This window comes from Mytilus galloprovincialis, chromosome 2 (genome assembly GCF_965363235.1).
Source record: "Mytilus galloprovincialis chromosome 2, xbMytGall1.hap1.1, whole genome shotgun sequence".
Lineage (NCBI taxonomy): Eukaryota > Metazoa > Mollusca > Bivalvia > Mytilida > Mytilidae > Mytilus > Mytilus galloprovincialis.
This window is the reverse complement of record NC_134839.1, coordinates 15,617,984-15,642,107: the sequence shown is the minus strand read 5'-3', so window position 1 is coordinate 15,642,107 and position 24,124 is coordinate 15,617,984. Positions and strand designations below refer to the sequence as shown.

The 24,124-nt window shown below is 31.6% G+C and overlaps 1 protein-coding gene across 1 annotated transcript; it reads left to right on the top strand.

Moving 5' to 3' along the window:
* Window positions 1-5,246: 5,246 nt before the first annotated feature.
* Window positions 5,247-22,810, top strand: LOC143062989 (uncharacterized). Its single transcript, XM_076234869.1, has 12 exons — window positions 5,247-8,415; window positions 9,195-9,282; window positions 10,951-11,146; window positions 12,473-12,616; window positions 13,168-13,362; window positions 14,423-14,681; window positions 15,684-15,816; window positions 17,510-18,069; window positions 19,304-19,497; window positions 20,217-20,325; window positions 21,745-21,987; window positions 22,629-22,810. Exons 1-12 carry the CDS (start codon window positions 5,253-5,255, stop codon window positions 22,685-22,687), a joined length of 5,343 nt encoding a protein of 1,780 aa, XP_076090984.1. The 5' UTR covers window positions 5,247-5,252; the 3' UTR covers window positions 22,688-22,810.
* Window positions 22,811-24,124: the final 1,314 nt, after the last annotated feature.

Sequence of the window (24,124 nt, the reverse complement as noted above, 5' to 3'; positions counted from 1 at the left end):
TTACTTTTTTCATGGTAACTTTTATCTGGTATATACTGTAAGTATGGATTGTTGTTTGGTTTATCTACCTGGTATCTATGATGAGTTTATTTACAGATGTTTGAAAAATGTTAACCCTTGTTGTCGTACAATTTTAATTTAAAGCGATAAATTCAACTTTCGTACTTGTGTCACAATTACATTTCTATAACTTAATTTTTTACTAAAACATAGTTTTACCGAAAGCAAAAGAAGAACTAACTACATGTATATAAATCTATTTTTGTTAGGTGTTAAGACTGTAATTTCTAACTCATATATTATTTTGTGCCAAGGTTATTCTGTCCTTTCGAATACAATATCTGTTATGTTATAGTAAAAGACAGTGTAAATTTTACTTGTACAGTATAATAAAAAAAAAATATTATTGATGATAGTTTTAGTGCTTGACCCCGATAAAGGTATTGGAATATATTTCTTTCCATTAATAACAAATGCAATCTTTCTCGATAACTTGATTGCTGATAATTGCAATGACAATGTACATGCTGTTTCCTATTCAATTTTCCAAGCGTGATATCTAAAACATATCTAGATCTGTGGAAATACAAAATGTTACTTAGTAAAATTCTTGCGTTAACAGTTTTAATTAACAACTGAAATTGAAAATAAAAATAGAAATGTGGCAGTTCAGCTCGAGTTTTAGATTAAGTTTTTGATGAAATACATATGACATAGTTTAATAGGAGAATATAGTAGAGTCTGACGTTTAACCCTCACAATAACCATTGTCAACCTAGGAGAACACAATTTTATATTTCATCCTCCAAGTCATGATGTATCCAATCTAGGTTTTTGTTCTATTTAGATCTATAAAATCGTAACGTATATCCCTTTATACGCAAAACTATAATGCTTTGTTTGGTAGTACTTTACATAGGTTCTTAAATAAATGTTTTAGGTTTTAGTCTTTGTTCTGAATGTTCTGTGCTTCTTGTATATCAATTATTTATTTTTTGTTTTGAGATATTTTTGGTAAATACGGATGGTAATATAAAATTATGTAACATTACCATTAGGTTGAAGAAGTTTTAACAACATTTATTGATTAAAGATAATTATATTCAAAGATTTAATAAAATAAGTACCGTGCCTTTTAACAATAAAAACAAACATTGATTTAAATAAAATTAGTGTATTCAATTTTGACAAGAACTACTAGGGTAATGTCTACCTGTTGCAGTAAATCCATAGTTTTTCTAAAAAATCAAAGTTTTGTCAACAGTTGATTAATAATAATGATTTATTCAGGGATAATCATGTCATCACAGAGGTTGTGACTACTAGTCTGGTAATAAACACAGGGAGGAGATCGCCACGAGTAGTACGAAGTTGAAGATCAATAAAGATCCAACATTCCGAGAGTTTTTTTTCAAAAACACCTAAGATAACCCATTTATGCAGGCCTGTATCAATTGCTTGGCATTGTAATCTAATAAAAGATTTTAAATGATTCCTACGTGTAAGATTAGTCACACCGAATGACTTTCCTGATCGTTAGACAAATGAAAAAGAATCAACAAGTTCATTATTTACAATTTGAAGTTAAAAAAAATATTCATCATGTAGATTTCGTGCAGCGTCATTTAAGTTCTTTTGTAAATATTCACTTGATACTTCAAGTCATCTAACACTTTCCTAGTTAATGCAAAGGAAGTACGTAAAATTCAATCAGGGAAAAAAAGGCGGAAGAATGATTTTGACCTAAAAGGATATGTGTGTAAAATATGCAAAATAAAGACTAAAATATAAAAGTAGAAAATAAGTGAACTTAAAATCTTAGTTTTTTTTCTTCCCGTTTCCTTTTTGGGGATGTATTTTTTTAATAGAATAATGATAGAATCCTTGCATTTGAATAAAAGAAGAAATGAATAGTTTGATTAACTTACAAATGCGTCAGATCGACCGAATGTCTATTTTTTACATTCAAATGCACAGTGATTATAAACCAGGCTATAATAAGCTTAGACATATTATGTTTTTAACTTGATTAGGTTAAATTTTCCTTTTAAACAGTCTTTGATGAAAGATTTGTTTGCAGTGTTGAAAATCTTTCTTCTTGTATAGATCACTATTTCATGCACACAGCAACAGGGGATGGTTTTAATAAGGATAAACTGTTTGAATGGCTGGATTTCATTGTACGTAACTAGTACAAAACTATTGTGGTTCCTTAGTATGATATCAAATGGGAATATGTTAGAGTCCTTTGTAGACGAAACACGCGTCTGGTGTAAATATAAAAATTAATCCTGGTATCTATAATGAGTTTATTTATTACTAACAATACTAGATAAACCATGCAATATAAATATTTGCGTGTTCAACTTAAGAATTGTCTACTTTGGTTTGGCTCATTATATGCCGTCTCCGTTGTATTCATTGTTAATTTGTTAAAATTATGGACTAAAAAAAACTGTACGTCTTTATGTCATACGTGTGTTGTTTAAGACCTGATGTGTTTTCTGTATGTTATTTGGCATTTGTTATCCGAATCTATGCGGTCATTTTAACCTGATGTATACTTAATAAGACTAAACAATAAAGTCTTAATGCATTTTCAGATCTAATCACTGTGGTAAATTCAGTTCTGTTCCGACAATTCGCTTGTTGTCAAAAGATCAAAATGACGGTTGAGTACTAAATGTAGTTTTCAAATGACGTATGTTGACATCTACTCTAACATATGCTATAAACGGTCTCTACAACTGTTTCCTCTATCGGTTTTAAAATCAGTTAACACTTACATTCATATTAGTAACATAAACTTCAGGAATTTATAATACCCATTGCTGAAAATGCCAAATACCAGGATTATAATTTAATACGCCAGACTCACGTTTCGTCTACATGAGACTCATCAGTGACACTCAGATTAAAATTAGTTGTGAAGCCGAAGAAGTACAAAGTTCAAAAAGTGCTTTTCTAGATTCAAATTCACCAGGAACGCGAAAAGCCGAATATGTATAAGCCAAGGATGTTAACGATCCGAAACAGTTTGAGACAGCATTTGACCAAACAATGACAAAGAATATATATTTACACATGCTCATTTTGAATTATAACAATAAACCCAAGTCATGTATTCATAAGCATAATTAAAGTTTTACAGAATAAATCATCCATTCTGCGTACAATAAATTTCGAAAATTAATACGGATTTTTTGGTATCATGATTGTTAAATACTCATCTGCTCATTGCAGATAATGTTTTCATTTTTTTCGTTAAGGTATTTGCACGATTTAAGTTCTTCGTTCGTTGTAAGCATAATGGAAAAGTACGTCCCGGTGTTCAGCTAATTTAAAGTTGAAATAATCTTTGAATCAATGTGTCATCCTCCGACGCATGGTTCTCATCACAAAAGAAAATCGAACGTTTTATGAAGAACCCGGATGTAACAATCCTTTTCGTGGTAACTTTTATCTGGTTTGTTTTTAAATTTTATCTATATACTGTTAGTATTGATTGTTGTTTGGTTTATCTACCTGGTATCTATGATGATTTTTTTTTAACAGATGTTTTGAAAACGGTAACTCTTGTGGTCGTACAATTCTAAGTAAAAGAGATAAATGCAGATTTCGTACTTAAATCTCAATTACCAGTTGCTACATTTTTAAAACTTAATTTTTTATTAAAACGTAGGTTTATCAAAAGAAGGACTAACTGTATAAATCTATTTTGTTCAATATTAAGACTGTTGTTGCTAGCTCACCTCGAATTTTGTGCCAAGATTTGTTATTCTGTCCTCGCGAATATAATATCTGTTATGTTAAAGTAAAAAAGAGTGTAATCAATTTTACTAGTACAGTATTATATATATATAGAAAAATAATCTTATTAATAATAGTTTTACGTGCTTGACCACAATAGAGGTATTGGAACTTATGTCTTTACATTAATAACAAATGCAAACTTTGTCGATAACTTGATTGTTTATAATTGCAATGACAATGTACATGCTATTTCCTTTTCAATTTTCAAGCACGATATCTTAAACATATCTGTGGAACTACAAAATGTTACTTAGAAAATTTCTTGCGTTAACAGTGTTAATTAACAACAAAAATTGAGAGAAAAAGCTGAAGAACGGGGTATTTCAACACGAGTTTGAGCTTGAGTTTTTAGATGAAATAAATACTAGTATAACATAGTTTAGAGGAGGATAGAGTGTATGTTAAACCCTTGTAAAATGATAACAAAGCGAACAAACCTCATCTTCTCCTTTACCCTCTCAGATATGAGACATCCAATTTAGGGTGTTGTTCTAAAACAATCTACAAAATGATTATACATTAAACGATAAGCTCTTTATGCATAAGTATAATTCTTTGTTTGATTGTTGTGCTAATGCGGCGTAAAGCAACCAACAATCAATCAATCAATTGTTTGATTGTTGTTTTTCTTTGGTATTTTGTTGTTTTTGGACTTTGTACTGAATGTTCTGCTGTTATCTTATTTCAAATAATTTACTTTTGCTTTTAGAAGTTTTTGGTAAATACGAAAAATTAGTACGAAGGCGATTAAACATAACCATTAAGATAATGAAATTCTAGTACAAAACTATTCTTGTTCCACAACAGTTTGATATAAAATGGGAATATCTTAGTACTAACAATACAAGATAAACACTGCAATATAACTATTTGCGTGTTCAATTTAAGACTTGTCTCATTTGGTTTCACTCTTTATATGCCGTCTCCAATGAATTCATTGTCGATTTTTTAAAATTATAGAATAAATAAAACTGTACGTTTTCGGTCATACGTGAGTTGTTTGGGACTTGATGTGTTCTCTGTATGTTATTTTTTATTCGATATCTGAAACGATGCTGTCATTTTTAACTGATCAGCACTTAATAAGACTGAACAACAAATTATAAGATCTAATCACTGCGGAAAATACACTTCTGTTCAGACAATTCGCTTGTAGTCAACCAAAATATGTTCGGTGTATGATCAGTAGTTGTTCTTTGCTTGGTTATACCAACATCACACGGAATTGCATGACACGCTACTAAACAGTACTGTATTGACTACAACCTTTTTCAGATCAGACTTTTCAGTTTTTATTAAGATCAAATTAAAATAACGGGTGAGTATTAAACAATAACCATAAACAAAACATGCAATCAACAGATTCTTACAACGTTATCTTTTGTTTGTTTTGTTTATTTCATTATGTTTGAATGTTTGTTTTTTAGATACAAGTGACAATGAATGACGTCCAAAGACTAGCGTTAGAAATTTGCAAAAATAGGACGGACTTGAGCGATGAGAAAAAAGAAAGAATCCGGAAGATGCTACTGGAGCCTGAAAGTATTGACAATATATCTTTACCGTCTACTTCTACTTCGAAGAACATTTATCCAGTCAGTCCGCAACGAGAAATGACAATGGGAGACACGCAATTGTCTAATCTTTCTATAGAATTAGAACAATGTCGATTGTCGAGACGCTTTTCAAAAACAAGAAAGATATTCGGGTCCGACATGTGCCAAAATACAGGAGAGTTAAAACGTGAAAAACGTTGGCCATCAGCAGCTGCTATTCTAGCGTCCAGAAAAAGCACACCTAAACTTAAAAGACAACTTTCCACAATAGTTGCATCCAAAGTTTCAAAAGAAAGCATACATGGACATGTTTTACATTCAAGTGCAAATGGGAATGATGAACGGCATTTTAGTGAAACGGTATTTCAAAGACGTCGGCGTACTGTTCCAACGGAAAATGGAATAACGCATCATTTCGCTCAAAACGGTCAGACCCTGAGTCTTCCAAAACATCTACCATACGCTGGTGTAAATGTATTTTCACCTTTAAAATATAAAAAGAAATACACTTTACATGACGTTTATAGAGATTTGACCATGATGCGCAGAGCTGTTTCTTCTTGTTTAATACCTAAAACAGACGAAATTCACAGTTTAAATGGCAACACTGTTGAAATAAATAATCATGTGTCTATAGATGACAATTTCATAAAAAGTGATGGTGAACCGAAAGTTGAAAACAATACGATAGCTCCCAATGCAGCTGGAGAATGTCAATTTCACAAAAAAGAAGAAAACGTCCATCAACGAAGCAATCAAAAATTATCGGAAGACCATTCAAGTAAAAAAGTTGAAAAACCTCAACCTTTAAATAAAGCGGATATTAATCAAATAACTTTTGATGATGATGCCAATGTTAAAAATGATCATCAAGAACAGGGAGAAAAAGTATTATCAGAATTTACTTTCGACCGTACTGTTACTGAACAAATATCAGAATTTTCAGAAAATGGAAAAGAATCCAGTTTGCTTGATAATATGAGCGACACAATCAAACGTACTGATGAACAAACTTCACTTGCTAATCAATCGATATGCAACCACAGCATATTAAAACAGGGTGACAACGAAACAGTAAAAGTAGAAAGTACAGCAAAAACATTTCACCGAGAAAATGACTCCAAAATTAATTATTCAAAAACTGAAGATGTTGACAAGCCAAATGATGATGAGTTCAAAAATTGTGAATTTTATTCTAATGTGAAAACATCCGCTTGTGCACATAGCCTCTATGAAAAAAGTTCAGAAAATACCGAATATGCTACCGATCGAAATGAAATAGCAGATGATGTCGATAGTGTGACAAATACACATAATTCTTGTGAATTGGAAAACCATAATGACAGTAATCAAGGAAGTTTAGAACCTGATGCAAGAGAAGACCGATTGCGGAAACAATATTTTGATAGCAAATCTACAACTGATAACAATTTGACACATGAATCAAAACATAAAAGCACATGTAGCATAAACAATGATAAGTTGTTAAATGCAAAAGGAGAATTTAAAAGCAGCAACAATTATTCAAGTAATGTGCGTTTACAATATGATCGCATTACTGCGACTAAAGACTCAAGGAGAACATTATCAATGTTATATTCATATAAGCTTCCTTATGATAATATTTATGATGACAGCCAAAAACCAAGTGAATTCGGTTACAAAACCGTTGATTTGGTGCATGGCTGTAGCTTAGATTCTGAATCGAAAGAAATAAATAAAGACACAAGGTCATTCGGAAAAGGTAACGCGAACAATTCTCATATGTGCAGTCAGAGTGATCTTAGTCGAAGTGATAATACTAAAAAGTACGAAACTATGGAAATCTTAGACAAACTATCTCATTATTCCTCTTATAGACTTGGCAAGGATGACAAGTGTTTAAACGCTTATGAAATTTCTACAGGAAACCATGTTAATTCAAATATCATTGCAACAAACGAAAAGGATAAAAAATGTTTAAGGAAAAGTACTAACAGAGAATTAAAAGAAGATATAACGCCAGTTAAATGTAAAGTCCTCAGAAAGAAAAATGAAAAGCACCTAAATGGTAAAACACCTCACGGTACTGTTGGTTATATTGCATATAGGACGGTTGTCGCTGACCATCAAAACGTTAACAATGTCGAACAATCAATCAGAAAGACGAAAAGTGTGCAACCTCGAACGAATAGTGACCACAAATTGAAACAAAACGGAACTAAACAGCATGAATATTCTTTGAAAAGATCTAACATAAAATTTAACACTGATAATAGCAATTTTAAAGATAACCAACTGCAATTAAAACCCAAAAGTTTGGCAAAACTTCGTGATGAACTATACAGTAACTGTAGATGTCACAAGCATCGAGGTCAAGATCAGAATGGCACTAGTCATCTACGAACGCGTAAAGTAAAAGCTCATTCAAAATCACGTGATATTCGAAATAAAGTTTTGTCAAAACAGTTGAATAATGTTAGAAATAATGTTAGAAATATTCCAAACGTCAAATTTTCCCAAGCTTCCACTGATAATAAATTATGCACAATAAATAACACAATAACAGAGGAAATGTATCAAATTCACCAAAAGAATGATAGTTATAATTCCTTTAATACTTGTTTTAAGACAATAATTAATGAGAACACGCAATGTTTGACTTGGTCTAAAAACAACATATTGGATCAGCATGGTAACACCACACGAGATAAATTTGGTAAATATACGTCGGAATTTAGAAAGGATGGACAAGCAAAAATGTCTTTACAAAATGAAGGAGTTAAATTTATAGACAGTAGACAGGACAAAGATTTCAGAAATGTAAATGTAGAAGAATCTAAAGATGAATTCCAAATTCCCGATGTTGATGACGATAGTAATTCAGATGAAGCTGAAAGCGATGATGAAGTTTTCAACGATGAAAAAGGAGTTGACGAAGGAGATGATAAACCAAAACCACGTAAATCTGTAATGTTATCGGGAAATTCACGGAGGACTGACTTTACTTTATCGAGTACTTTAAGCAATAGAACACCATTTAGTGAATATGAGTACACAGAAAGAGGTAAATGCATTTACCATATAGCCAAATACCTTACGTTTGGGAAATCTAACCATTCTTCTAAAATGTTAACAGTTTGAAAATCAAATATGAAAATATGATTTACAAAAGTGTTTATGTAAAATGTGTCAATAGAAGATAATTAATGTTTTAAAGTATCATCAATTACACATTTATCGTATATTTTATTGTCCATGACGTCTGGTATTTAGAGAAATAAATGACTATTGCCGATCAAAATTGATATCTGTTGAATGTTTCAAAAATGTAAATGCAAAGTTAACAAAATAAGTCAATATGAATTAAAGAATATTTTTTTTAAGTTTAGATATGGAAACACAAATAAAGTGTCATTTATATTAAATGCACTATAGAGACTCATTTTTGTCGATATCAATTTATAGCAATTACATGTTTAAATTTAAATGCAAAGTTTACAACATATGTCAATTTTAATTACAAAAAAACATTTTAATTTAGATATCGAAATATTAATAAAGTTTGATCATCATTAAATACACGATAGTGACACATTTGGTAGACTTAATTTTTCATTACTTTTATTAATCATTTTAATAATGAGACTGATGACATTTCAATCGTGTGTTTTTTATATCAGCTCGATGGCAAAACTCATTAATAAAACAATGAATATTAAAGGTATGAAATTTAAAATCGTTAAGGAAAACAACTGCAGTTTGCATATTATCAAATCAATTGCTCAAATATTCATTATCTATATTCCGATATCAAATTATTGAGTTCTTCAAATATCTTTACAGAAATTGCAAATGATGTTATTTCTACCATTCTCGATGACGTCATAGATCTCGTATGGCAGGCAAATGTATCTCGATTTAAAAATCACGTGTAAGTTGTTTTGTTTTCGTTTATATAGTTTATAAATAATTTTTTTCATAGAATTATGCCTTTACCATTGACGTTTATTCTCAAATAATCCCATCATTTTCCATTATTTTCATATAATCCCATCATTTTCCATTATTCTCATATAATCCCATCATTTTCCAAAGGAGAAACATACATGTGTTGTCGTTTTATTTGTACATATTTCGTTATATCCTTTACAAATAGGGAAGTTAATTAGAATTATATTTTTCGTGACTGTCGAGTCTGACAGGATATTTTTAGTTACTAGTTATTAGTGATGAGTTTTAAATCGAAATTGGTATATCCTTTTCCTGTAAATGTCCCCTATTCTTGATATTTTTACCTACTATGTCAATTTGTTTTGTTCACACATTGCTGTCAATATAATGGACTGTCATACAAATGAGAGGTTTAGCTAACTATTGATTCACCATTTTCTACATAAGAAAATGCTTCAAACAAGACCACAATATGATAGTTGTTATCCATTCGTTTGATGTGTTTGAGCTTTTGTTATTTGAGTAAGGACTTTCTGTTTTGAGTTTTCCTCGGAATCCGGTATTTTTGTTGTATACTTTTTCATAGAACTATTGCCCTTGAACTTACATATAAAGAAACTGGATTAAGTGCACAGATATCGACCTGATCTGTATTTACTCCTAAGACGATGTCTTGAAACCACACAAACAAGGAAAAGTTTAGCCATCGATCTTAAACATATACTAATAAACAGAGTAAACAGACCACTAGGGTGCCAGTTTCCAGTTATGTGATTGCGTTATCAGTATGTTTGTATGAAATTGCACAATTGAAGCAATTATAACTGGAAATCATCCTAAAGCTAATAGTGAAACCTCTTAATTCAGTATCAGAGTAAAAGTTAAATGTCTAAAAGGCAAATATAAATATGTTTTTGCAATGTGTATTATGTTTATGAAAAGTATTAAAAACAATTCTGTGATTTTGTGATTTTTCATTGTTAAAATGTTAAGTTTATCCATGAGTTATGGTACTTAAACTACTACACCGTTTATATTTTGAATAACGTTTCAACGGCAGAATATAAGGTTTAATCCTTTAGTCATGTGTCAGCGACTTTGATATTTTTATCTTTTCAAACAGTGCACGGGTACGAAGAGCATTCCGTCGGGCTTAACAATACAGAGTTCAGTACATAAACTATTTACACATGCATGCATACAAACCACACCTCGAATTGACATTGGTTCTAAAAGCCTGGGGGTATCTTGTGTGTTCAACTATCCAATTAAATATAAATGGTAGAACCTTGTTTGTGTAACTAAAATGATACGAAATATGTTTAATATAGCATCTCCTAATTCAATACCTCGACGAATTCTATACTGTCTAGGTTTTTTTTCTTTTCATTCATCGTGATAATTTTTGTATTTAATTTTGTAAATTTATAAATTGGTGTACTGCTATCTTTTATTCGTTCCCCTCAACTAGTACTCACTCTATCGTTGGAATCTTTAGCACTAATGCAGTGCGTGAAGATATTTTGAATAGTCTAAGATATATAATACTAATATACACAACTATAATAATTGTTTGCAGTATTTCCTGATTTCATGTACATCGCAGATGAAACTGTTAAACATATGTAAACTGTTTATTTAATTTTAGTTGCAAAGCAAATGACATTTTCGGTGATGAGACAGTAGGGTGTATTGTTTTAGTCGACGAAGAGAAGCAACCGTCTATTTCATTCGATTGCGAAATTCAAAAACCATCATCTTTTCCAAACACAGTCGAAACATATGAGATATTGATTGGAAATATTGTAAAAATTAAAGTCCATGGTGGACAGGCAGTAAGGGAGGTAAGTCATGTTTACTGTTAGCAAACGTCCAGTTCATTTCTTTAAAAATAAATGAAGAAAAAAAAACACTTTTTAAAATAATTTCATGTGTCCGAAGGTCGGGTTAACCTTCGTCGGAAACGCTCACAGCTTATATTTTGAATTTTTACGATGTATAAGCGCCGATTGTCATGTATAACAGAGATCGGAAAGTAAATCATAAAATTGTGTTTCTTTATCAAATATTTCTTATTCGATTGATGCTTTTTCACATTGTCCTTGTGTAGGGGTTAAGTATCATTCATGTGCTCGATGTGATTTTGAATTATTTTAAAGTTATTTCATGAACGAGATACATGTCTAGTATTTAAAACTAGTTTCTAAATATATCAGCACATCTCTGAATGTCGTATGGTATTATATTAATAGCGAAAATTTAATGACTACTAGATAAGTTGAGCCATTATCACCGTGTAGAACGTAACATGCGGGTTCGTCGGCTATGTTTGACACGGGATGGTGGTTTGAAGCGGAGAACAACAATCCAAGTAAGTTCAAGTAACAAATTACTTTTTGAGAATTGTCAGTACCGAACTAAAGTATTGCCCGGAAGGAGCCGAAACATCTCTCGCTAGGTTTCCGTGTTGCAGATTTTCAAGATTTATATGCAAGTTTGAAGATAAAAACTACGTTTGACGATTTTCTCCTGTATAATTTATATAGAAATGAATTCTTATCAAGGAATTAAACCAAGTGCCAGTTTTTTAGTACAAATTCAGTTTACATCAAATTACAATGTGTCGCTCGGGTGTTATATTTTGTGTCTGTCCGCTTTTAGAAAACAGAGCACTGTAAATGTCTGTTTCTGCCGTGCAATACCTTATTTGGTACTAACATTTCTCAAAAAAGATAATTTGATACTTGAACTTACCTGATCGTTTTATTTGTTTCAGAACCGCCACCATGCGTCACACTTAGACGACACCTCGCATATGGTGCTCTACACGATGAGTATGAACTGGTGTAGATTTATTTTTCATTTGATATTATCTTGGGAATTATTATGTAAATAAAATTGTTTCGTCCGGTCATGTGATTGATATTCACGCCAATAATCCTATGTTTTTGATGTCAATAAACACATGACTAAAACAATGCAAGTAACGACAACGGCATATAGTGTAATTGAAGATTATGAATATTATTCTATGGCAAAAGGAATAAAGCAATATTTTATGACATGCATGTTTATTTGATATACAATCGTTGCCTTTTCCTTTTCTTTCTTTTTTAAATCTTTTTCCATATTAGTTTATTTAAGCATGTTAATACCAATTTATACTACAGGGATACGTAAAAGTAGCAGTCCCGTTTAATAAATCTAACATGAGATTTTTCCACGAGCCAGTTCTACGGATTTTCAATTCAAAAAGCAACTCATGGATAAGCATTGATTCGTTTGAGAATATTTATTTTGACGAGAATGATTTGGTAAGTTTTATTTATAGATCTATATATATTATAAGATTTGATTTGTTTAGATATAGATTGATACGTATATTACGATATTTTATCGAAACATCTCTATCAATTAGAATCTTATTAATTATAGAAAAAACAAAGGATATGGGGTATCGTCAACTTGGAGCAAAAAAACCCTCTCACTTCACTGCAAGTTTAAAACGGCCCAAGCACCGGCTTAAAGCGGAATTGTTCAAGTACTCAATATGCTGGCTTTAAATTGAACGAATCAATTTGAAAAAAATAATGTTCAAATTCCCCAAAAATTTTACTCTTCCATTTTTCTTTATTATGGTTATCTTATATATCATCATAATTGAAAACACGCCCTGGAAGTAATTCCATTTGAACACCCTTGTCGAAGAACAATAATGTTTCCAAGAATAATAAGGTGATGAATTGGCACTTTTTTTAATTTCTGTTCAGTATTATTATCAAAAGGAGTTATTTGGTCATGGTTTAGACAGATTAAATCTTATTACTTCCACAAAATAAACATTCAACAGTATTGTAACTTGTAGGATTTGTCTGTCTTGGAGGCTAACCTTAGTAATGAAGAGGAAAGTGTTTATGTAGTTGTTGCCAGACCTGCTGCTGAGTATATCACATTTGATAAAAACTTTCAAGACTACGATTCGAGAATAGATAGTGATGTTACAGTATCAAGTCCTTTTGGATCACGAATCAAAACTGACACAGTTTCCATCAAATTTACGGTATTAAACCATATATATTAAACAATTATAGAATAAATGGGTGCAAAAACTGTCATCTTCCTTACCTAGTGCATGCATTTACAGAGGAATACCACCAATTATAGAAAAAATGGTTGCAAAACTGTCATCTTCCTTACCTAGTGCATGCATTTACAGAGGAGTGCCACCAATTTGTATGACAGTTCTTTATATTATTTTTTCCGTTAAATTGGCAAAACTGTAGCATAAAATATATATATATGGTTTACGTAGTGGCATTGTTAATACCCAAACTCTTTTGGTTTTTAATTACATAAATAATAGAAACATAATTACAAACTATGGTATCTTTTATTGGGTTTTCACTTTTTAACACATAAGGTATATGTAATATTAAGACGAAAAATATATCCATTGATGAAAAGAGCACATAATTCAATAAGCAACGAAAGGATTACCCAGACCACACACAGACAAAATTGAAACAACTGATGCTTATCTATAGTATTAACATGTGAGGGACAATAGTCTGTTTGCTAATACCCGCGTAAATGATCCTGTAGCTAGAGATTCCTTTTATAGTTGTCTACTTTAGGAGAAACATAAATTTTTATCTACAATGGAGAGCTAGCGGAAAGAGCAAACTTATATGTGCATAATGTGTGTGATATTTAAATGTTTTGATTGCATTTAGTTTATTGTTAAGCGAAAAAAAATACTTTTGATACCAGAAGTAAGATTTCACCAAAAAATGATAAACATGTTTCGCAATCGCAAATCTTTTATAGTCACCATAATTATCGCCTAATCGGTAAATTTATACGATTCTTCTAATTTCTGAAGTGACTTCTTTAATTGAGTCTGTTTTGACGGCTTGTTCACCTCGACGCACCCGGCATCGCTCTGTTATGGAGATTTGCGAAAAAAAATGTCATGATGAATTACCGTTTACTCTTATTTTTTGACTAAATTTTGGAAACCTTTACAAATTATGAAGAATTCACACAATTTATTGATTTGATTTATACAGAACTTTCCAACACATACGAGTATCATTAGATTTTATCAAATTTATCTCCAGGTTCTGCCAATAAGCGTTGACATCGTAGCAGAAACTCGAGATTCTTCAGAAAATGATTGCCAGGCATTGGTTGGAGCAAGTCCAGTTGTTATAATAGAACAAAGCTATCGGAATCCGCAGCCACTGTTCATTTGTCTTCCATGTGAACGACCAAATCTCAATGCTCTGAAAAACCGGCTATCAGGTGCTCCTTGTCCTCAAGACTCTGGGATAGTGACTATGTCAAGACTTTCAAAATGTGCAATGCACGATTTTGTAGGTATGGAATTATTTCAATACTAAGTAAATAGTTAAATATATTCAAGAGACCGCTCATATTTGTCTTTAAAAAGATGTTTTATTATAAGGGCATTTTTATGGTTTAAAAACTCTACATAAAAAAATAAGGTTAAATACTTTTTTCAAAATATAAATGAATGCCATACCTATAAGGTGTATCCTATTTCAAAAACACGAGAAAAATAACAATCAAAGACATTTCACTTTATAAATTGTGTTTAAAGATTTATATAGTAGATATTTTATGATTTCAAAATTCCTGAAACTTGCATTATATGAAACCTTTAACTAAGATATTGTCTGTCAGTAACCTTTTTTTCTAAAAAAAAACAAGTTTTATTCAACAAGATGAATATATTATCAAACGTAGCTGAAATGAAACCTCTTATAGAAAAACAACTTTTTAATGTGAATCAAATTTGCTGGAAAAAAACATATTTTTCGTTTTGTGAAGATAATGGATTCTCGTTTCTGTCCTTGTCTGATGATTGTCTGCTATGTGTTTATGTCATTTATAATTTAAAGTACATGCACTTTGTTAAAAAAAAAACGAAAGGTCAAATGGTTCATAGATCATTTACTGTTTATAAATCCACCAGGAAACATTAATAATTACAATACATATTAGTGTACATATGGAAAGTACGTGAACGAACAATTTCATAATATATTCGTCCATATTTGTTTACCATAACTTCTATTTCCGGATTAACACAATTTTGACAATTTTTAGAAATAATGAGCGTTTACTCTATATTTAATGAAAATATACTTTAAGTAAGCCTTTCTGATATTTTAAGAATCATTTTAAAAATAATAGGTATACTTTCCCTTACTAGGCGTAAAATACCGAGGTATTCAGAAAAATGAAACCTCGGTAAACTCTGGAAATTTTTCCGGAAATCGTTATTATGGGTAGGATACCGAAAATGTTAACGTCAGACATTACACTTTACCATTTTAAAATATTTTTCTCTGGCAGAAACATGGTCTGAAACAGAGAGTCACCTAATACGAATTGGTGGATGTGAACGAATAAAGTGTGAACTCATGACCTACAATGATGTTACGGAGGAAAATAAAGTATCTTTTTGTATACATGAACAAAAAACAACGTAAGTCCAAATCATATATAATTAGTCAATTCTCCCCTCATTTTCAGTCAAATTTAGCCATTCAGCTAAAACATTTATACATATTCACACACTACTGGCTTTCAAAAGAGAGGCGAAGGAAACCAAAAGGGCATTAAAACTCATAAGTTGAAAAACAAAAGTGCAATGCAATTATCGAAAATGGAAACACCAGAACAGAAGACAAATAGCAGTAATTTAAACACAACATAGAAAACTAAAGATAGAGTAAAACGAACCCCATTACAAACCTAAGGTGACGTCATGGGTTCCTGAAAAGTAGGCAGATCTTGTTTGACACGAGGCACTCATCGTGTTGCGTTAAATGTTTAAGATATACTCATTTTAGATGCCAGAATTAAAAGTTTTGGACGCAAGACGGAAAAAATCTTCAGTGACTGTCGAAGAAAAAAAGTCAAATAGGTCAAATGAAGAACGAAGTTAAAGATCACTGATGACCAAAATCGTTAGGTTTTGCCAAATACAGCTTAGGAAATATCTTCCTGTAGTAGAGCATTTCTAATAAAGATATCCACAAAAATTCTTCGGAAACACCAAGATATTGAAGTAGTATATATTTGTCTTTTTTTAATATACCGTATTACGTCACTAGCACACTATGTAACGAATTTATCTTACCGACTGTCTTAACGTGTCAATTTTAGACTAGTGACCTATCAAAAGTCTTCAATACTGTAAGCATTAAGAAACTACTTCCATTGATCCTACAAAAACAGATGACAATAATAACAACGACAATAATAACAACTTGTTAGGTTTAAATGTGTTTTCTGAATTTATTTCAATTTTAATCATCATTTTTTCTTCTGTTGAAACCTTTCAGAGTTTTTCTCAGTACCGTTTTGTTTTTATAAAGGGACGTATCACCACTACTAACCGTGTATGAAATAAACCCCGCCTCCCTTTTAACCTAATATGGAATATAAAGGGACGTAACACCACTACTAACCGTGTATGAAATATACACGGTCTCCACGCGGACGCTTTTAACCATTCATATTCCTAGAAATGTACAGGAGGTAAGATAAAATTGCCTCTTTGTTACCATAATATCAATCAAATTGAATTTGTCTAAGTAACAAAAATCAAGCTGCACACAAAAATATAAATGTTAGCTGTATTATTGATACAATAATACAATACTAAATATCTAATGTGTTCAATAAACATAAATAAATTTACCTGCCTTCTGTAAATCCCCCCAAAAAAATGGTTCAAACGCATGAATTCTATGTAGTTGTTTTGATTTGTTTCAAGGTTTAGTTAGATATTAAAAACCAAAGGACAAAATGAAAGCCTAAACATATAAAAAGTACCATAACGGGATCATGTACAAAAAAAAGTAAAATCGCAAAAATACTGAACTTAGAGGAAAATCAATTCGTAAAGTCCATAATCACATGGCAAAATCAAATAACAAAACGCATCAAAAACGAATGGACAAGAACTGTCATATTCCTGACTTGGTACAGGCATTTTCAAATGTAGAAAATGGTGGATTAAACCTGGTTTTATTGCGCTAACCCTCTCAGTTTGACATATCTTGGTGTTTCCAAAGACTTTCAAACCAGTAAGATGCAAAGTAGTTTCGAATGCCATATTACAATATATTATTTAACTAAAGGTACGTTATAAGAATTATATTTTGTTACAGATGCCTCATTGTAGAAACAAAGAAGGAAGCGACTAGACCAAATATTAAGTCAATAGCATTAAACATTCTAAAAATAATCAAATACCAACGAGTTGTTATTTCAGTAATGCAGAATAAGAATATGATACAGGATTTGACAGTCACGTGTGACTTGAGGTCAAGATACGCTACAAGATGGCGTCGGCGACAAGAACAAGATTACGATATTTCTTCAAAAAATGCTAGTTTGAAAGAAGGTGATATAATTTCACTAAATTTGAGAGGGAATTTGACATCAATAGGAAAACGTTTTCATATATTTAGATTTCATGGAGCACAAGGTACTCGGGTTAACTGGAATTTGCAAGTTGTTGATGGTTATTCTCAAAGGAGTTTAGATTTTTATTACGGGTTTGTGCAATTGCTCAGTTTAAAGACTGCTCCTTCAAGTTTTGAAGAGGTAAAAACTATTGACGGACACGATTGGAATGTTGTTCTAGAAATTCCTGTACGATTACCAAAGCACCAGATTGGTTCAATTCCTCTTCCAGTTAGAACGAACTTAAATGTTATTGAAGAAGGTACGTACTTCTATTATTATTATTATATGACGATGCACTTGGTTAGGTGTTTTTGTTAGTTGAAAACATAAAAGATATGATAAATAATAATCTATCAATTTTTAAAACAAATTAAGGTCACATACGATGCTGCAAGTACCGTATTTAAACAACAATACAGGCACTTGAAAGCAGATGTTTTATGTAAAGTTAGTGGTTTGGGAAAAAAGAGAGACACAGATGAAACGAATGACTGACTTACCAAAATATTGATTTGATTAGTATATAACGTCACTTTAAACACTATTGTCATATTTCGTGGCGGTCAGTTATTATTGGTGAAGGAAGCCGTAGTGCTCGGAGAGTATTACCGATCTTCGGTAGGAAAACTTACAATCATGGTCAATTAAAATGATGACCGAGGGCACAGGCCCAGTGCAGGGTTCGAACTCACAAATACAGATTAATGTTGTATATTTAGATGTTCTGGCTGTAGATTTTTAATATAAAGCATGCACCTTCGTTGTCAGAATCATGTACATTTTAGGGGTTGTATTTATAAATAAATATTGAAGCTGTCAATAACAGCAATTCTAAGGTACCATGCATTAATTGCAAATGTAAAACGTATGCACGAATACGCGAAATGTCAAGTATTGACGATTATCACGTATGTAAAGTATGCACACACATGGCAAAATGAAAGTTATACGACTGATATTGATTATTGTTTTTATTGTTGTGCAAGTACAATGCGATTTCGTTATCTCAAGGGGCAACTATATAGATTTTTGTTATTTAGAATTTTCATCTTAACCTGTTGCTATGATGGTTTAGCTATTTCGGGTGACAAAACTGTGCAGAAAAAAATATTTCAATTTTGTGTAAACACAATTATTTACAGTGTTTTGTTTGGCAGACTATTCATTTTCATCCTGTTTAATGCAAGACTAATTCAACGTCCCTTAAAATGGTCGTCATAAAAATTAGCGAAAGCTTTAAAAAAATCAAACTTTAAGTAATTGTTGCGCCTTTTGAGAGTCAAAAACAACCAGTAAATGTTGTACCAAGCTGCTGAATAAATTAATAGTTGACCAAGTACTGTATATGCTGTGTAACTTAAATAACTAGTTTTAATGAATATGTACGAAATTTAATGCACTTATTGGTAGTAGAAACATGCGGCTTTCTTCTAAAAATAATTTCCTTTCAAAAATGAAATAATAATGAATGATATAACTGTTGATATCAACAGGTCCAGTAACACTTCAATTTTTATCGTCCATTGCCGATGGTTTAGCAGGACATTGGATGAAAGTTGCTTCTTCTTTGCGAATAACAAATGCTAGGCTGCAATCACTACGAAGACAAAACAGAAACAGCGATAAACAGCTAGTGAAAGATTTATTGTTTACGTGGTTTAAAAACATGCCTCATGCCAAGGAAAAAGTAAGAAGTAGGACGTATTCATAAATTGGCCTCGTTGGGGTTTACTCAATATGAAATAGTTGGTAAAACGTGCAGACAACAAAATAAAGAACAGCGAAAAGCAGGCAAAAAAATGAAAAATGTCCTAAAATATACAAAATACAGACTTGTATATTAGTCACGTGTTAACCCATGAAACTTGTGCAGCAATGTATCTTTTTTTGGTGAGCCTCAGAGGAATGTCGTTCGGATAAAAATACGAATGCTTAAATTGGAATAGTTGACAGTTTTTTTTTTCCAATTTGTTCTTAAGTGCACCACGAAACAATGAAATTATGGAAGGTTATAGGAGATGATTTTTAAATAAATTGTTTTCAATGTATATCCGGCACACACTAATGGTATCTTTTAATCGATATATGCCGGTTAAACCTAATACATTTATATCACTTTTAAATATCAAAGTGCCGAGATGTTTGATTGTTTATTTTATACGTATCACCAAGCTGAAAATATTTCATGCATTCCTTGTAAGGACGACAATAAACTACGAATTAGATACAATAGGTAGTTTTATAGAGTATATAAGTTTCGGTTGGTCGGTATGATGAGCGGGAAAATTTAAATTGCCACTGAAAAATTAGAGTAGATTGAATACAGATAGAAAGTGTGCCTGGAAATCGGACAATAAACAGACCCTTCAGATGAAATAAATACTTATTTTGTTATATGTGTTTTAGGCATCAATGTTGATCAATGTTTTGCAAAATTGTGGAAAGCATGATATAGCAGAAACTTTGCGACAAGAAAACGAAAAATTCAATACAGAAAAAACAAAGATAGCCACAGGTAAAATACGTTGCAGTATTTACGTATATATATACATTGTTTAAGACCGTACCTTGACCTATAATTGTTTACGTTGATAAATTGTGACTTGGATTGCGAGTTGTCTCATTGGCACTCATACCACATCTTCCTTTATCTATTTAAAAAATATTTTTGAAGGTATTTATGGGTGGATTTTTAAAAACAAGGCGTTAAAAGATGTGAAAATTGTCTTAAGAATATTTGTTTCTTTGGACATAGTTTTGTTTTTCAGTTGTTTTTGTTTTCTCTTGATGTAAACACATTGTCAATTTAATTTGGTTGCAAATATATAGCATATTTCTGAACAGAAAATATGTTTATCTTGTGAGAAAATGAAAATGATCCACAATAAAAATTACAAGCAAATAAATAAATAGATCTAAATCTGTTACAAGTCTTCTTCTATTGGTACCAAGTTTTTTAAAATAAAACCAGAAATGACCCTCAAATATTTTTTTTAAATGTAGCTTTATATGAAATATATAGGGAAACCTTAAAGTGACGAATACTCATGGCCATATTCTGTATGTGTTTTTTTTTTTCATTTGTTATCCGTTTGAAACAAGACAAATTTTAGAAATGTAAGCATCACAAGCACACAATGGGTCCCAAAAAAAAAACCTGACAGGAGTAAGAATTTCTATAAATATGTATACGAACTTAACTTTGATCGTATATACAACATTTTATTTTCATATGGAATACACCGATTTCACAAATACAGTTATTGCGCTTTGATAGTTCTGCAACATTAGAGTATTTAAATATTTTGGTGTCCGATCAAACAGTGTCTTCTTATCTTTCATAATGGTTGACTTCTCTATCAATTGTTTTCTTCATTTTCTCAGCTTAACAGTTTGGATCTCCAAGAAATGCTTTGAATAAACATTTTTTTTTAATTCTCTCTCAAAATATCGTTTTAATTCTTACATGTAACATGTATCTACAGAATTTATCGTATGAATCGCAAACCTTTCGTGAAAATAAGTAAATCAACAATTAACGAATTCCGAGGAAATTTCAAAACGGAAAGTCCGTATTCAAAAGGCAAAATCAACTGGTTGATTGTAGTACTTGTATATTATAATATAGGAGATCGTACAATAAACGACGAGAAGGTACATGTACTTTACAGGAAACAGTGACTGGCCTGGTCGAGTTATCTGAAAACATATTTATGGCATAAATTCAATTTTCTCAAAACATATTTTTGTATCTGTACGTGTACGTTATATGTTCCTAACGTTTAGTTGTCAACGTACACAGCTAGAACAATTGATTCTTGACAGACCATTTGCAGAATGTGTATCTACATTTATTTTGTATATCCACATTAGTAAAAAACATACAAACATTGTTCATTTTTCAATTAATGATTTCATTATATATTTCCACCAGTACACAGCGTAGAGAAAACATTGAGTACTGTCATAAAAAGTCCTCATATAATAGCGAAATGGAAGGAGCTTGCTACAGAATTAGGATTTTCTTTGGAAGATATCAACGATTTTCATAATTCCGGTAACACTGAAGGAGAACGGTGTTTAAATATGTTAAGTCGATGGATTGATACAGGAAAACAGAACTGGTTGAGAATACTGGCAAGATGTGTACGAAGAATAGGATGCAAATATGTTGCAGGTAAACAAACTGAAAATATTCATTTAAGATCTGCTTAAAATGCGTGCAATAATTCTTGTCGACCTTTCTTTGTCATTTATGTCTATGCAATATGTTTTTAGTTGTTTCTTTTAATATCTTTTTGGAAAGTTAAAAACATTGATCATTCAATATCTAGTTTTTCATATTTTGACAAGTACAATAAATTCATCATAAAATCCAGACCTAAAACTGTGTACGCCAGACTCGCGTTTCGTCAACTAAAAAGACACTAATGACGCTTGGATAAAAAAGGCTAAATAAAGTTCATGGCGGACTCAAAATTTTTGCAAAAAACATCTATAGTGTTATTTTTCCCTGAGGTGGACAATTTTTATTATTTCGAAAAATTAAAAGTTTTGTAAACAGTTCCTTTTTTATTATGGCCATATCAATGATAATCCGTGTCAACATAGACGTGCTGACTACTAGACAATATCATTATCGTTGCACATTTGCAATAATACAGTAAAAATACTGAGGAATTAATAAACACAAATTTACATTACGACAGTGCAATTGCTTTAAAATGCTATGAAATTTCAGTGATCAATGGAAAAAGATAGAATAATGGTAGACATCGATTTTGTATCCTCATACTGCAGGTGTCTTTTTCTTTTCAGATCATTTATTGTCAACATTAGTAAAACAGAATCAGCTAACCTATAAAATGGACACATAACTTTATAGATTACTATATCATATGCACCAATCATGTTCATTAAAATTGCAGCGTATAAAATGTAATTGAAGTACTTCCAATAATATTTAGTCAAAACAATTAAAATAAAACATTTGAAACATGTGTTTTTCTGTTAGTTGTACGATTAGATATTTCTTTAGGAACTTTCATTGTTGACATCCCAGCTCCTTTGTTCTACCAGGGTTGATAAGAGCCTAAGATATCTTATCGCACCGCGAGTAAATTATCACGTTGTGATTGGCTTAAAGACGTCACGTTGTGACCCCCTATGAAACCGTAGGGGGTTCATGACGCGTTAATGGTGACGTCATCTATTGATGTTGTTGTGTTATATATTTTATTTTTCAACAAGATGCAGCAAAAAAAGTACAGCGTGCGATAAATTCGTTATACGGTAAACTACTTACCCCTATGGATCCATAGAAGGTGAATAAAATTCATAGGGGATTCGGCCTCCGGCCTCACGGGCCTATGGATTTTACTAACCCTCTATGGATCCGTAGGGGGTCAGTAGAGAACCATATAACTTATAATATCGTTTCGTTTAAACGCGTTTTAAATACGTTAAGTAGATAATCTATATTCTCAACTCGCTAACCCATTCTGAATAATTATGTCGATCAAGAAAACAAACTGATTAAATCTCCAACACAGATAAGATTCCAATTATACTTGCATCACCGACATAAGCTTGCAAACATTCAAAATATGACAAGACGAGTATTAGGAAACAGTTTGTATTTTTTAAATCGAACGATCATTCTAAACAGTCACTCGTCGGGTTACGGACATTGTCGCATAGTTTGTACTCCACGAATGGAATTACAGTCTACTGGCTTGGGGCAGGTACAGATGAAATTTGCATGTTAAAATGTATTGTAGCTGTCCCTAGCCGGTAACTTATAGTTCAGCAGTAGTCCATCGCCAATTTTATTGTATTTTTTGTTTTTGTTTAAAAGTTGTTTGTTTCGTCATTTACATTGTTTTACGTTATGGTATCGCAAAACCTACTGGTTTAAAGCAACACAGTGGCTTGTTATTGTTTATATCCCTCTTTGTTGTTCGTGAAATAACTCTCATTGGCAATCATTCTTTACTAAGAGGGAAACGATACCAATGTGAGAATCAACGTAACATTACTTAAGATAAGGGAGACCGATAAAATCATAGCAAAAACGAAAAATAAAGAAAAGACAAACAGCTGTTACAGTCTACAAAACACTACGCAAAATTTAACGACTGAGCAACACGACTCCTACAAGAACCCGGCGGTGATCTCATGTGATACGACAGGATAAGCAAATCCATCCTTAGATAAAGTCGACGACAATTTGAACATGTCTGTATTCACCTGTGACACAACTATTCCATAATGGTCAATTTAACCAACTCTTTATGATGCATGTAAATCTTTCG